Source organism: Sardina pilchardus, chromosome 23 (assembly GCF_963854185.1).
Source record: "Sardina pilchardus chromosome 23, fSarPil1.1, whole genome shotgun sequence".
Classification (NCBI taxonomy): Eukaryota; Metazoa; Chordata; class Actinopteri; order Clupeiformes; family Clupeidae; genus Sardina; species Sardina pilchardus.
In genome coordinates this window covers 15619406-15635398 of record NC_085016.1, presented here as the reverse complement: position 1 = coordinate 15635398, position 15993 = coordinate 15619406, and the positions used below count along the sequence as shown (strand labels likewise).

At 42.8% G+C, this 15993-nt stretch overlaps 2 protein-coding genes across 4 annotated transcripts; both read right to left on the bottom strand.

Moving 5' to 3' along the window:
• Positions 1 to 259: 259 nt before the first annotated feature.
• mdm2 (MDM2 proto-oncogene) lies at positions 260 to 8213 on the bottom strand. Of its 3 annotated transcripts, none has more exons than XM_062527751.1 (11): positions 8054 to 8213; positions 6309 to 6364; positions 6131 to 6205; positions 5107 to 5240; positions 4557 to 4615; positions 4373 to 4434; positions 4078 to 4135; positions 2889 to 3049; positions 2581 to 2733; positions 2404 to 2475; positions 260 to 2279 (listed from the first exon to the last, which is right to left on the bottom strand). In XM_062527751.1, the coding sequence occupies exons 2-11, from the start codon at positions 6351 to 6353 to the stop codon at positions 1683 to 1685; spliced, it is 1416 nt and encodes a 471-aa protein (XP_062383735.1). In that variant the 5' UTR covers positions 6354 to 6364; positions 8054 to 8213; the 3' UTR covers positions 260 to 1682. The 3 variants fall into 3 exon arrangements, with proteins under 3 accessions (XP_062383735.1, XP_062383736.1, XP_062383737.1); XM_062527752.1 differs by lacking the exon at positions 8054 to 8213 and adding an exon at positions 6493 to 6732; XM_062527753.1 differs by lacking the exon at positions 8054 to 8213 and having other exon boundaries at positions 5225 to 5240; positions 6309 to 6336.
• A 2946-nt stretch (positions 8214 to 11159) lies between these two features.
• On the bottom strand, positions 11160 to 15876 carry slc35e3 (solute carrier family 35 member E3). Its single transcript, XM_062528194.1, has 5 exons — positions 15162 to 15876; positions 14860 to 14970; positions 14107 to 14265; positions 12986 to 13068; positions 11160 to 11745 (listed from the first exon to the last, which is right to left on the bottom strand). The coding sequence occupies exons 1-5, from the start codon at positions 15561 to 15563 to the stop codon at positions 11559 to 11561; spliced, it is 942 nt and encodes a 313-aa protein (XP_062384178.1). The 5' UTR covers positions 15564 to 15876; the 3' UTR covers positions 11160 to 11558.
• Positions 15877 to 15993: the final 117 nt, after the last annotated feature.

The following is a 15993-nucleotide window of genomic DNA, read 5'->3' as shown; positions in this document are numbered from 1 at the left end:
GTATCAAGAATCCACACCCTTGAATTTCTGGTGGCCCACCAGTTTTTGTTGAGTCGCAGATGAAATCTGACCATATTGAATAGCATTTGCAAATGTAAGTTCAGAAAAAGATTCTGTTCTCAGATTTGGTTGTAGTGTGGGAAAAGTCCGGTGTGTTGCCCTCAAGAGTTCAGCTTGTACAAAAATATTTGGTTTATCTTTTCTTTTTTTTTTTAATCTGTAAAATAAGTACAGTCTCAAAAAAGTTCAGTCATGTCTGTTTGGACAGTGAGCATTTTACTATGCAGGGTGAAATAAATGTTTCAGTGCATGTTGACAGAGCACCCTCTAGTCTACAGAACTACATTCAATACATGGAGAGACATTTATGGAAATTAATGCATTGGCAAGAAAATTAAAACAGGAGAACTGGTTTCACTGCCTGGTCGTCGCTGCTCACAAGACATGACTGGGTAAAGCATACATTAAAAAACAAAGAAGTATCCAAACAATTAAGCACATTTCAAAACTCCAAAAACCACAAACCAAAAACATATCCAAAGCAAAATATCAGCAAACTATTAAAACCCATTTCTGCCTTTAAGCTAAACTATTAGCCTACATGTTTCATTGAGAACATATACTGTACATTTCTTCCAGATCACCTTATGGTTAGAGGTATGTTGCTTAGCAGACGCTTTTTTGCCCAAAGCGACATACAAGCAAAACAACACAATAATTCAATTTTGCAGTTGATCAGACTATAGTATATACCTTAAAACCCACACTACATTGACATAAAAACATAGCCAGAGGGGGAGGGGGGAAGTCTCCTTGTATGCATTCTGCTACATTTACTCTCTCCAGAAACTCCACAGCTAAAGTGCTCAGTGTTTTCTCAAAGACAAAGGATTTTGGGTAGTAGCGATAATGTCGCGTTTGTGTGAGTGTGTGTGTGTTGCTATGAGGGGGGTCCTGACAGAACAGGCCGAGGCATGTTATCCTGAGACTTAATGAAAAAGTGGGCTCCTTAGTGACAAGAGCACTCTCTAGGCAACGAATGCACAAGGATCTACCAACACACGGCAACGCCAGTAAACGAGCGCTCTTCAGCCAACTTGTCAGAGCAGAGAGGCTCCTGTTTTAATACGGCTTTCAAGCCCCTCATTCTTACTTTTTTTTTTTTTGTAATACAGCCTGGGCACCTAATGTGTCCGTGTTTCTAATAGAGAACTGGTCTTAAATGTAATATATGTTAGCAGAAGTGTTTGGCTTGTGAGTATTCCAAACTAGGCACAGCATTTGTACAACATTGACAGTATAGGCTAAAAATCTTTGCATATTCATGCCAAATCCATTAGTTTATTAATGACATCGTCACTCTGAGATGATAAATATTAGGACTTAATCATATAAACCCTATAACAATTTACATAATTTACCATCACACTTTCATCAGATCCTGTCCCATACACCCCACCCTTAACTGTGTTACTGTGCAATAACATTATACACCTCGTGAAAAAACAAACCTCGCTTAACTTGTGAATGTACTATGCAGTTCATAAATTAAAAAAATATTATAATTGACTAAATTAAGACACATCTGTATTTGTGCAGTGCACAGAATTTATTTATTATAATTAACCAGGTGAAGAGGTAAGATGTAGATGTGCGTGTGTGTGCATGCGTGTGTGTTGGCCTCAGCTGACGTAGGTGAGCACGACGGACTGGATGGGCTCACGGCACACCGGGCACAGCTTGTTGCGGTTCTTGAGCTTTTTGGCGCAGGTGTAGCAGGCCATGAGGTGGCCGGTGCGTCCGTGCACGATGCAGCCGTTCTTGGGCCGGCTCTGGCAGATGACGCAGGGCTCCAGGCAGCTGGCGGGCAGGCAGCTCTCCAGGCTGTTGAAGCGCTCCAGCTCCGGCGCCTCCTCCTGGCTGGAGGGCACGCTGCTGGTCGCCGCCGAGGACGTGGACGGCTGGGAGCAGGCGGAGCTCTGCGAGTCCGGGAGGGACGCCGACAACGGTGCGGTCACCGAGGCGTCCTCTTTGGTGGGGGGCGAGCGAGGTGGGGCGCGCTTGCCATCGGGCACGTCCAGACCCTCCTCGGTGTCCGTCGGGGTGGGTTTCGGGGGAAGGGTCTTGGTGTCGGAGGCAGGATCACTTGCAGGTGTGTCGCCAGGTGCGGCTGGGTTTTCGGCTTCAGGGAGCCAATCAGTGCGTAGCGTCCAACAGCGGTTGCAATTACGGGGCAGAGGTGGGTTGAGCTCGTCACATTTGGGGCACTTCCAATAGTCCTGATAAAGAACATCAGGAATCATCATTAGACACTTTGTTAAGTATCCAAAACAAGAACAAGCTTGCGTAAAAAAAACCAAATCTCACACACATAAAATCAAGAAGTAAAACCAAAGAACATACAGCCTCAGTGATCTCCGTGTCCTCATCAAAGTCTTCCTCCTCCTCGGGTCCAAAGATGGTGACTTCATAGACCTGCAAAGGCAGAGAGAGGGAGATGGGGAGAGTGAGACCGGGCGTCTGGGGAAGGCAGGAGCTGGACAGCACTTTCATCTGAGGGGTGGGAGCGCTATCTGAGACCTCGTCGTGCTCGCCCGTCACGGACGCCTCGTCGTGCTCGCTGTACGCGTCCGAGTCGATGGACTCCACCTCAAACTCCACGCTGAAATTGTCGGAGTCCGAGTCTTCGCTGTGGCTGTCGTCTGACTCGTCACTAACCGATATACCTACTTCCTGTTGGGAGGAAAGAGAGAGATGATAGTCAGTAAAGAGCACACACACGTACACACACACACACACACACACACACACACACACACACACACACACACACACTATAAAGTAGAGGACAGAGAACATCACACGTCCGCATTTGTGCTGCTACTCACAGTATTACTGTGGGAGTCCGAAGACTCGCTGCTCCTTCGGATGCTGCGGAGACCGCCGATCACACACCAGGACAGGCTGTCGTCAAAGGTCAGAGAGAGGCTGTCTGACTTGTGGCGCTTCCTTCGCTCTCGTGGCTCGTCGTCCTGTGTAGACGACCCCGCTGCAGAGAGGGCAGAAAATGGGTGACCTTAAAAAAGTGTGTTTGTGTCAAACACCATATCGAAGGTTCCGCTATCATCTTTCATCATAGCATATAAACTCTCACATAATCTTTTGTTAGTTCGCTGGTGATTCAACAAAAAAAACCTTTCGCTATCCTTCCAGCAAGGTCACACTTTATTTCCAACCCTTCTACTAATGTACCCAAATCAAGGCCATGTTAAGATCATTTCCTGTGACGCTCAAAGCCACTCAGCCCTTGAGGATGTACAGTATCAGCTCGGCAATTTCAGTGGCCTTCAGCAAGAGGTGCCGTTTTTATTCAAAAGCAACAACCCATTTTTTTGCTGGCATACATCAATAACTCATGCTGCTACTCCGGCGGCATCAGGGCTGATCTGTGTGCAGAACAGTCTCTCATTGTGCGTGTACTGCAGGGCTGCAGAAAGGGCTCCATTGTGGATGGCAGTCATCTGAACACATTCTGGTGTGCCTCCAGACTAAAGTGTTCTTTTAGGCTAATTGTGGCAAGGCTTATGGGGAGATAAGTATACAGCACAACACAGGGAGGGGAAAAAAAAAAAAGAAAAAAAAAAAACAGGCCAAGTGGTGATGAGCATAAGGGCGAGGGGGGTTTCCAAAACAAAGATTGTGTCTTTTCATCCATCAAAGAAAAAAAAAAGGGAAGAAAGAAGCAACATGTTGTGGCAAGATGTGTACATCTGCCTTTCCGCTACGGTTTTGACTAGCCATCAGAAATGGTATTCATCAGTGGAACTAACGCTTCTCTTTTCTTCATAGACATGGCTAAAGGCACTGGATGACCAAATTACACCAGAGACGATGAATGACTCAAGCAACGATCTGTCCCTGAACATAACGAACACTCAATTAATTCATTTACAATTAAGTCAGTTCAGATTAACCAAAACCTAAGGATGATGATATTTCCCTATATCAGCCTCTGCTTAGACGTGACATTTGAGGCTAACAAGAGACTGACTAGGTGGCTGTGCTTGTGTGTCTCACCAGGGTCACTGCTTCGTCTTCTTCTGCGCGATGAGGTAGTTGCATTTGAGTCCGAGTCCTGTAAAAATCAAAGAGGGCCCTTTAAAACATCAAACAGCAATAGCACAGTGGTTCAGCCATAAAGAACAGCTCTTCTTTCATACAGAGCAAGGGCTTAAAATCATCCTTCACCCACTCACATACTCTTCCACAGACATACAAAACCAAGACTCCATATGGTCTTGGTCCATGTGGTCCATATGGTCTAAAGCGAGGCTTTAATTTCACCCCCGTATGGACAAGGACATCTATTTACCTCTGATCTGTCGACTTCTGGTTCACTTTGGCTGTCTCGTTGAGAAAGTGCAGGTTGAGATTCTACATAGAAAAGAGAAGGTCATGAATGGATGTATTACCATGAAGCACCTGAATTTCAAAACTGCTACCAAACTTCAGGTAGATATTAAATTACGTACGGCGAATGTACGTAAAATCCATACCTGTTGTAGCTGGGGTTTTTACTGCGGTTAGGTTCTTTGTAATCATTGCAAACAGGATTCTGCAGAGCGAATGTAACAACAGATGGGGTTAGAACAGCAAAGCGCTTTCAGTTTCACTCTGAATGATCATTTGCTTATCTGAACTTTATTGCAATGACAGCAGATTAAGAGATAACACAGGAAGGCACTAAGCCTAAACGGATACGACTACATCAGCACTGCTTCAATATGATAACTCAGTGAGTGAGCTATGGGAGCCCATGCAGGGAGAGAGAGGGCATGGAGGTCTCAGGACACGCAGCAGAGGACAGCTGTGTGCACATAGACCAACACCTGCGAGCCAGCTATGCTTCGATATGCCACGCCCCTACATTCCCTAGAGGGCTAATCAACAGCCCAGCTGCTCCCCAACACATGTTCCTCTGTGTGTGTGTGTGTGTGTGTGTGTGTGTGTGTGTGTGTGAGAGACAGAGGGAGAGAGCAAGAGAGATGGAGAGAGAGAGAGAGAGAGAGAGAGAATGTCTATGCTAGTGTTCATGTGTCTGAATACCGTGGCTCTTTCACCGAGAAAGTTTCGACCCCCAGCACGGCTCCGAGCGCGTCCCCTCCGCAGCGCACTATGTGCTGCTGCTGCTGGTCGTACAGCTGCTTCCTCACAATGTACTTACCCAGGTAATACATCACCTGGAAAACAAACAAAAACAGCCGTCACAACACAAATCCAAACTGCCACAAACCTTCCCGTGAGCCCGTAAGAGCTTGTTGTGATGACCCCACCCCAGATCTAATTACAATACCGGTCAATTAATTCACATTGGTACCATGAGTCTTTTCTCAGTTCAATGAGGAGAGCAGAGCTGGCCACGGATGAGTAAGACATTCCACAGACTGTTGACCACTCCACAACCCAGTACATGTAAGGCTGCGTCTACTGTGGTATGGGATGACTAACACTTCCTCACTAACTCACACAAGCTTCCCTCAAGCCCACAGCAATGACAAGGACATTTTAATAAGTATTTAAATTACATTCAAATCTACCAGGACAGTGACTGAACCTGAAGCATTTAGAAAAAAATATATGCTTTTAACATCAAAATGATGATGCTTTTAATATCACAATGCTGAAGCTTATCAATATGATAATGCTGCAACTTGCATAGCTATATGCCTGGACAAGTCTGGTTTCATTTTCATATATAATGTACTGACACGTCAGCTAACACATAAGATATGATACGAGTAGACATGAGACTGGTTTGACAACACAAACAACTCCCAGGCACTGCCCATGAAACATGAGAAGAAGCACTTATTTTTTAACACGAAACACCCTAAAGGAAAGCCTAGCCCATATTCACTCAGGGGTCTCAAACCACACATTTAATATAGGAAAACTAAACGTAATACCCATTTGTCAAATAATGCACAGAAGTAAAGCCCACGTTGGTAATGTTTATATAAAGGATGATGGCAATGCACGTTAGACACTGTGCTCAAAAACTTCAGTAAAAAGCATAATGCCAGCTGATTGACATTTGTACCAGGGGAGCTGTAGATGTCCTTAGGCTCACCTCTTTCATTGTGAATACATCCTTCTCTGCACCTGCCTGTTGTAGCAGAGTTTGTAATTGCACTTTCGGTCGGACCTCAAAACAGTAAACAAAAACAAGCATTTGTTTTAGAATAGGCATTCATTTATTAGGGCATGACATCTGAGTTCAAAAATGAGTTTGTTTTATTTTTACTCACCAATTTCTCATTATCAGCAGAGTTGCTAAGACAGTTTTCTGCCATAATTGTCTAATCTGTTGGAGAGAATATTTACATAGGTTAATATAAACTCAACAGTTGTATTCATCCTAGACAAGAGAAAATGTGGTTATAGGGAAAGCATAGAGAATGCAAGAAGAATAGCATAAACAAAACCACTTACCTAAATAAATATAAGTACAATTCTATATTATATACACGACATAAGTTCAATTCTGTCTATACATAAAGTGCTGTCAGCTCGGCTAGGCTTGCAGTGGGAAACGCACTTCTGCCGGCTCCTGGTTTAAATAGCCTCGGTGAGACATGTCAGGGCTAGAATCTGGTAGACTGTTGATGAATATTGGGCGTTCAGCGACGGGGTTGGTTGAATTGACATTTCAAAGCGTGACTGCAGTCCCAACGCTGACTCACCTAGCGGCAGTAGGGGGAAGTGGTTACGCACTCTCACTACACAACCGAGCTGCCTAGTGTACATGCCCGGGCATGTCCCGGGCCAACAACACGTACGCGTGCAGTTTTATTGTGTAAGGGCTAATATGTGTTTTGACTGACGGGAACAAGCCGTCTATCTTTACCGCGTCTCTAAACAAAGAACGGGCAAGTCTTTCGAGCAGCTGACATGTCGGACCATTTGGACACTAATATAATGTTGGATATATTTCTCTGGTCACTGCAAGGATGCTCTGCAAGAGATAAGACTAATTTATTTCCAGATGAGCAACGAAGATAACCACCATCATCTGCAGGCGGATTATTTTCCCAATTAATAAGTTACGGTCGTTTTAAAAATACAAACGTGATCCTGACAGCTAAGCTCACTCTCACATGATGGTTACAACATTTTGACACAATTAGGCAAATAATATCTCACAATAAGATATGCAATTTAACACAGGTTCTACCTGTAGTTACCAATGGTACACACAAATCAGAGACGTTACCTAAAGTTAACTTAAGAGTCTATCGACGCCCTAGTAGCCTATCATGCAGTGATCTTTCAGACATTGGCAATTTATCTGTCCCGATAAATTCATGCAAAGATGAACAAAGATGTTGCTCGAGCCTCGAGAAGAAGCGCAAAAGTTACACTAGACGCTAGTGGTGTTAATTTGTGTGGACACGCTTACGCGGTACAGTTAATATGCTTCTCAGTTTGCTGAATAAATATAGTAATTTTACCAATTTGCATTCGTCTAATACATCGTTAGAATTCCTGCTGTAGCAGCTAGTGAAAATGTACAAATCCGGAATAGCCATATTCGCGTGGCAGACAGTCACGACCTGTAACGTTAACGTTAACCAAGTCAGTTCAATGTTGAGGTTTCTCTTAGCTACCGTTTTAGTATAATTTCAAAGCGCTGACAATGATTCACAACACTTGAACATAATTAATATGCATATAGAAGAAGACACTTTGCATGTACACACTGTACGTTAGCCTAAAGAAAGCTCAATGGCAGTCAGGTAACTAAGCAGACTGACCGAGACCTAGATGCTAGCTTTCATGAAAGCCCGCGGCTTCAAGGCCTAGGCACATTGGAATGAATCAAAACCTTTCAAATTCGCCTGTTAAGTAGATGATTTGGTAGTTTGTCACCATAAATTAACATAGAAACGTCACATTGAACTTGCCAGCACAATGTAAAAAATGTACATTGGTTGACATGCCAGTGTTTTAAACTTATTTTTTTAAGCTAACTCGAAGGCTAAATTGCTCTTACCTTTCAGACACACAGCTCATGCGCACGGCTAGGGCGCGATGTCTACTACGCTGCCCCCAAACGGTTGTTGTTGATTTCAAATTTTCAAAATTGCACGTGTATCCCAGTGCGATTGCGAATGCAAAAATGAGTGGGCAGGACAGGTAAAAATGCAAAAATCTAAAACACAAAGATTAATAGTGGTCCCCCGGGTTAATTGGTTAATTCCACGTTTGACTATTCAGCGCTGTACAGTAGTCAGCTTCTAATGAAATGGTACTGTTAGGATGGCATATTTATAAACCTGTTGAATGAGTCAGAATGTGAGGCTAATTGATCAAGTTATGCTTCATCTTATAGGCTACTCAAAAGAAACCCATCAGAAGCTCTAGCCTATTCACTTTCATGAGAGGCCATTGTTTGCCCCCTCTCATCGACACCCATCTTATTCTAAATAATGACCCTTGGCCATTCCAATAGTCTAGGCAGGCTACTAGGAACACATTTTAATGAACTGCCTCATAATCATTTGTTACACTATTGACAAGTTTCAGTCCTGATACCCTACATGCCTCAACATCTCCCCTGGACCTAACCAATTACTGGAAACAATGAGTCATCAGTGACTGCATTGACAATGGTCACAGAAGAAATGAGTGTGAAATGTTCAAATTTTAACACTTTTGGTGAGCAGTCAGTTCTATTTTTTTTGTCAAAAGTTATCATAATGGAATAATTAAGATTTTGGTATTTTGTTGTAGGCCGAGGCTTAGCAAAATTTATCCTAGGCTATAAATCTGGCTAAAGCTGACTTTCCATAGCCAAGATCTCTTCAAAATGTTGCTGTGTGTATTAGTTACCTGGTAGCTTCTGCATAACAATTGCATTTTGCAAAAGCAAATTCTGTGCATTGGTCTCAAACATTGAACATATAACTTCAAATCAATGTAGTATTTGGAGGTCCAGTGAAACTTAATTCATGTCTGTGGCAGTATGTTTTGGCAACAGTCCCATAGTTAGTCATCTCTCTCAGAAGGATGACTCAGGGTTACTTTTAGACCAACATGTTCTTTTCCGTGGTTTTAGTCTCGACATGTTTAGGCATGTGTACACATCCTCATTCCTTAGCAACACAGGAGCAAGCCAAGTCAAAGCATTATTAAATGAAGTCCGATAAAAGACAAATCCTCAAGATTAAGTATCTAATGCAGATATCCTTTAACCCCAGTTGACAGCACATCTTGATCTTTTGTTAAATCCTCAATGTCCTTAGAGTCAAGAACTGTTCAGCTCTTCTGAGGGAGTTATTCATTCTCTATAATCACTTGTTAGCTTTTAAAGTAATTAAATAGATTTAACCTAATAATGCATTGAATTTAATCAATGTTAGCTACTGAATACCTAAAAATAACCTTGAATCCACCAATGTATAGACACCCTCAGAGCTGACTCCGGTGCAGGCTACTGTTTACACTACAGGCACTAAAGTTGTCCTCCACTTCCCCCCTCTGGGGTGTTTTCCCGGCGTGTGGGCATTAATTTGGACACAAACACAGAGACAGACTTGTTAGCATAGATTAGGAGAGTGAACACTGGGCTTTCTGTATGCCAGCCAGTACGGGCACACGCTGTACCTGTAAAACTCCACTGCCACCAGCCCACCACCCTCTTTCACCCCCTCCCCGTCCCATCACCTCAAGATCCTCGCCAGGACAGCCTCGAACCAGACGGGCCCCAGGGCCAGAATAGCAGTTCCTGTGTCTCTGTATCGTCAAACGGTGCCCACATGCTCAAATAGCACATTCCTCAGTGTTTACTCCCAAAATCCCTACTTGCAACTCATGACAGAAATGGAAAAAACAACATTGTAATCATCCTCTAAAACTGATGATATAACATAACATAACATACAGCACAGCAGAGATGCTGAGTCAAACATGACTTCAGCAAACCTCTATTGTTCTTGTTGCAAACAGATTCTTTATCAACATATCGATCTGTTAGCTATGACCACACACAGATCACTCAAACTAAAATCCTGTTATGTTGAGTAGAATATCTGTATCAAATGTTCAACACACTGAAAGCCATCTGCCATTCTAAAAAAAGAGAGCTCTTGTGGAATCTGAGGTCTTCTTGAGAATTACAGATCGTTTACAAGATTATGTCTGTAAATGTCATGGATCTTAGAGATATCAAGCTAAGTTCAGCCATCCAATTTGTCAGTCCTGATAGAACTTGTAGAACTACATAACTAAGGTCTCTGATTTGTCTAGTAGAACTTTCACTTCATGGGGAAGTGAAATACATATACAATAGAAAACAATAATGTTAAGAATTCCTTCACTATGTGTTTTAACTTTTAAGGTACCTTATACCTTATGGGAAGTACTCTCAGTTCGATGTAAGCACTGTTTGGTTCTCTTATTCATCACAAAAGAAAACAAAAACAGCAATTTGTATAATAACCTTTCACCTGTAGCCTGACCAGCACCTGACAAAGGAATTTTGCTGATAGTGGACACAGACCGTCTCCAGTGATATAACAGTGATCAAAGCAGTCAGTATCATTACAAGCAACCTCAGACACGGCATGTAGAGACATATGCCTTCAGTAGACTTGCCAGTCTATGCTGAAGACACAGAGCAGAGGTGAGCCATATGGCATCAATTTAGATTAGACTGGAGTTTGTACAGAGTTTAATGTCAACTAACAATAAAGAGAGTCGATCTTCAATAAAATACTTTTATTGTATAGTTTAGTGTATGAAAAAAGACATTGTTAAATAATGACACCATAAGAAATACTCTGAACATCTGTCCAGCATTAAAGGGGCAGTTTACTGTATTTGTTGTCAAAAAAATAGAAATGCTTCAAGACATGCCATGATGTAATGTTGAAGGCCAAAAAGTTTATGTCATCATTTTTATGTATTCTATGTATATTGTTTCTTTGATTTCATGCATTTTATTACACTTGTTTTTCAGCTTTCAAAATATATTAACTGAAAACAGCTGAAGCAAAGAATGAGGACACATAGAATGCACAATAATAATCAACATTGCTTCAGTACTACCGTTCCTTCAGAGTTACATTCCTGCAGTTGGTCTGGAAGCTATTTTATTATGAGAAGAAAAACCACATTCTGCTCCTTTAAAAGTAAAATGTTCTCATTGAGTGAAAGCATTGGTTCACGATAGCATGGATGCATAAAGAAAAACCTTCACACATCATGATTGACATTCTTCTTAAGTGAATTTAAATTAGAGGAGAGTACCGTCACCCCAGGCATATACACTTTACCATTCATTGTTGTACCTGTAAAACTTCAGTCAAAAGTTCAAAACCTCCCAATAAACTATCCCAATCATCAAGCGTTAAGTCCTCTCTCTGTACCTCCCTGCCAGTGCTCCTTGTCCTGCTCCTTTCCTCACCCCCTGTTAGATGTGCATTATCAGGGGGAGTGTGCAATCTGGAGACTGACCAACCAGAGTGGCAAGATCAGTGACTGGCGTTCCAGGTGTCCTATGGCCTTTGAGCGAGCCGGCTCTTGCCTTCCTCCTGCTCGGCCAGCTTGAAGTGGGTGTAGGACAGGATGCCCACAAGCGTGCAGGCGATTCCCAGGCCCTGGTTGAGAGAAAGGGGGTCCTGGAAGAGTACGTAGCCCCCCAGCAACGTGATGCAGAACTTAAAGTGCCCAAACATGTTGTAGCTGAGAGTGTGGGCAGTTAAGGAATAGCCTACCAAAGATCCATTTGCCCGTAATATAAATTACTGAAAGCCTGCTTCAGAAAGTGAAGGCATAATAATGTAAATACAGACAGTCCGACAACATATGCCAAGAGTACATATAGACTACGCCATAGTATCTGTGTGGAACAGAGCAATGATATATTGGTCATGATTTCAAGGGGCAAGCGCAATTTTATTTGTATTTTTTTTATCATGATAGGACAGTGAAGATGTAGACAGGAAGTAAGTGGTAGAGATAGACGGGGAGGGATCGGGACATTACCGCAGGTTGGAATCGAACCCGGGTCCCGTGGGCACTCGGACCTGTATATGGCACGAGCGCTGTAGCCTGTTGCGCCACAGCACCCCCGCAAGCTCAAATTTAAACGCACAAACATCATCACGTAGTCATTTACTAGGGAGTAGGCTCGTATCCATGCACTGCCAATCCAACACTACAATCAGTGCAGACTAAAAGAGTTCCAGACGTAACTGATGATGTGCCACATTTGTACTGACATTGTCTAAATAGCTTCTAAAGACAAATGAGCACAAATAAGGAAGCTTGTGTAACTTCCTACACCACCACCATTTTGAAGATTTCAAATGCAACCACATCCTCTTTACCCATTTCTCAGTGCTTGCTGATTGCTAGCATAATGACAGCAAATGTCAAGCTCTCCTTGATTGCTCGCTGCCTGAATTATACCAGCAAAAACTGACCTGGGGAAAACACATTTTGGTCTAACACAACTATACCAAATGCAGTATAAGTGAAAGTAAAAAATGCTTTTGATCCTGAGAAATGCCTGTGACTTGCCAGATTCTTGGATGCTCACACGTTTGAGCGAATATAACACAAGATTTGACACAAATTTAGTTTACATATAATGACCGACAGCTCTGAATGAGGCCAGGCCTTTGTTGAACTACAGTGACCTAATTTGCCATGTACTGGTGATAAGACTTTAAATGTAAAAAAAAAAGAATACAATTCTTAATCAAAAAAGCCATTGATTGCACTGGATTGAATTTGAGGTGAACTGATCTGAAAAAAATAGTTTTGAGTCACAATGATAGTATGCCACACACACATCCACTCGGTCTCACACCACACACACACACACACACACACACACACACACACACACAACTGTTAATGCTCATGGAAAGGCGAGAAACTGAGAAAAACATGCAGAGAGGAAGGACAACAAGGATACGTGACAGCTGAGGTATTCCCAATGATCCAGTAGATGGACAGGTTGACCAGGAAGGCAATCAGCCCTGACAGCAGCACCATGGACTGGAGGAAGAGACAAGTTGAAGAAAAAACATCAGTGAAGTCTGTGACAAGAAAATAGTTGACAAAGCGCACTGCTCTAAGAACGACTAAGTAATCCATCAATATGTCAATTCAAAATACAATATACATGCGGGGACAGCCTTCATTTGCTATTCAAAAGCAACAGCTCACTGTTCCACTTTAAACATAATTGTGAAAAAAAAAATCATACAAATCATACTGAAGAGATGTTCACACACACTCACACACACACAAACAATTGTGGTTGGTGAACAGGGGACTAATCTTTCCCTTTGCTTTGCACCATCTGTCCAGGCCATACTGCACAGTCAAAGCCTCTTACATACAAACACTAGCATCACAATCACTAACACATCATGTTCTATCTGCCTCCTATGTTATGAAGAAAGCACACCAGGCAGACTGCAGGGCACAAACTACCATACTGATTGACACAACAGAATCACATTGCGTTTCTCCAAGATCAATATGCCTCATCCAGGCATCAGGCTAACTATTAGGATTGTATCTCCTTATGGGAATATCTGATACTTACAATATGCTTCTTAGCAACAAGTAGACAAGCAAAACAGCCAATCAGGGCAACCTTTTTCTTGATGGCTCTGATGCTGATACAATATGTTGTCTTAAACTAGCAGACAAAGGTCTGTCAGAGCTACAGATGTTCATCGACCAGCCAGCCAGACATTATCAGACATCCGACCATCAGATTGGTCTGCAGTCCCTATTACTGTACACACAGACAGTCTATTTCACAGCGATTTCATAAGGTGGTAACACACACACACACACACACACACACACACACACACACACACACACACACACACACTTCAATAATATAGATGAATTTCCACAGCAACCTTATATGAGTTCTCTTTGACTTCTGTTCAGAAAATAAGTTTCCGTGTTTCTGTGTGCAATGCACGGGTGTGAATTATGTTTGAGTGGATGGGTGTGACTGAAAAAGGAAATTCCTCTCTGCTGACGACGTGGGAATATAAAGGGGTCTCTCACCAGAGCCTGCAGGGACCAAGGGCCGAAGATGCCCCCCTCCCCAGTGAGGGGCTCGAAGAAGGGCAAGAGGGGCAGCAGGAAAGCGGAGGACATGGGGGCCTGGTAGTACAGCAGCTGCATGGAGTTCACCTGCAGCTCGTGCTGCTTTGCTCCCACCCACTTACAAAGAGAAAGGAAGCAAGAGAGAGAGAGAGTTCAAAGTCACATTGTTGTCATTTCATTAGTCCTCATGTATTCTCATTATTTCACTCTGATGATCTTTGGCAACACTGTAACAAGACAGTAATGACTCAGACTTTTCCAGTATCTTTCATTTAACAATGAAGTTTTAAGCATTTATGATTAATATTATACATGCAAACTTATGGCAGGGAAAGACATTTTTCAAATGGATTAAAAAAAACATTTTGAGATAAAGACATGGGGAGAATGGGGACAGTAATAACCCCAGGCACGAAATACACATGGATGACAGATGAGTCCCAAAATGCAAGAGAAGAAGAAACATTTGTATCCTCAAGCAGATAAGAGAACCATGTCATCAGAGAGGGTTAAAGCAGAGTAATGAAGGATCTTTGATGTCATCCCTCACAACTCGCATGCCTGTAGCTTACATGTTATTCTATTGCTGTAGCTGTAGTACCCCTGTCACCTGACCTTAGCCTCACTTGGCCAGGGAAACACCAGCCTCTGACTGGCTGACAGTGGACCTGGATAACATGACACAGACCGTGTAAAACACACAACACTTACCACTTGATAAAGTGAAGTGACCAAGACACCCAATGTGGCAAACACCATACCCAGGAGATTGAACCTGACATCATAGTAAGAATTCAGCATGACCCCCAATGTAATGGGAACCTGATGAGAAGGAGGAAAACATAAGTAGAACCACTAGGGGAAAACATGCTGAGTAACTATGACTTTTATGACTTTTCACATACTGTGATTTACAACAGCGAGACAAATGTCACCCAGTAAAGAGCGATAATGAGTATGTGTACTCACTGACTTATGGCCGGCAAATTGTCAAACCAAGGGGGTGTACTTACCAGCGTCAACTTTATTTTCGTGGAAAATGTCTTTCTGTAATACACTGTTTGTATGACAATGATGACAGGAGTAGTCATGGCTTTTGCGAGCTGATACGTGCCAATAGTGTTGTTCTGGAGAGAGAGGTTGGTGAAGGCAACGAATCCACAAAAGCTGAGTGCCAGGAGAATTACTTTGGACGGTGGCACACTCTTGGGAGCGAATATGTCCATTTTCTGACAAACGTACAGCCCTAGCCACGTTACTACAAAATGTACCAGGGTTAAAGTCATGTTGGGAAATCCATAATGCACATAAATCCATTTGTTGATGAAAACGATACAGATGGACGAGAACAAATTCACCAGCAGTCCGGTAATGATCCGGGTGTTCCCAAGTAGATCTGTGAGACGTGTAGCCATGGTTCGGAATCAGGGCCACACGGTTCAAGTGGGTTCAGGAGTCGATTGAGAATGAAGCAGATAACTTCGCTAGTTTTCGTTACCTCTGACTAACTACTAACCAGGCAACGGACTACACTTGAAAATGCCTAACTGGAGGTTGCCAGATATCACTCATCAGCAAAACAACGGCCACTCTACAAAGTTCTCTGCTGTCGGCTACCTATGCCGTAATGAACTGTAAAATGGTCCACATTCTGGACTAAAGCAAAGCCGCACACAGTACCTTTCAAACGCATGAGATCTTTTTTTCTTCTCCATAACACAAGGGTGTGACATCACAAAAGCGACGCTTTTTGGCCAGAGCAAATCTGGCGCTTGACGCCACGTCAGTGCTCTCTATCGCCCCCGACGGAACCAAATAAAGGAGCAGCATTCAGTCAAAAGTGGT

Excerpts from the sequence above, each read along its gene's own strand:
- mdm2 (XM_062527751.1), bottom strand. The coding sequence starts at position 6,353 with ATGGCAGAAAACTGTCTTAGCAACTCTGCTGATAATGAGAAATTG. Across the intron at positions 4,136-4,372 it reads CAGAAGTCGACAGATCAGAG|GACTCGGACTCAAATGCAAC; the intron begins GTAAATAGATGT and ends TGATTTTTACAG. Across the intron at positions 2,734-2,888 it reads CGGACTCCCACAGTAATACT|GAAGTAGGTATATCGGTTAG; the intron begins GTGAGTAGCAGC and ends TCCTCCCAACAG.
- slc35e3 (XM_062528194.1), bottom strand. The coding sequence starts at position 15,563 with ATGGCTACACGTCTCACAGATCTACTTGGGAACACCCGGATCATTACC. Across the intron at positions 13,069-14,106 it reads CTTGGTCCCTGCAGGCTCTG|TCCATGGTGCTGCTGTCAGG; the intron begins GTGAGAGACCCC and ends CTCTTCCTCCAG. Across the intron at positions 11,746-12,985 it reads GGGAATACCTCAGCTGTCAC|CTACAACATGTTTGGGCACT; the intron begins GTATCCTTGTTG and ends CCACACTCTCAG.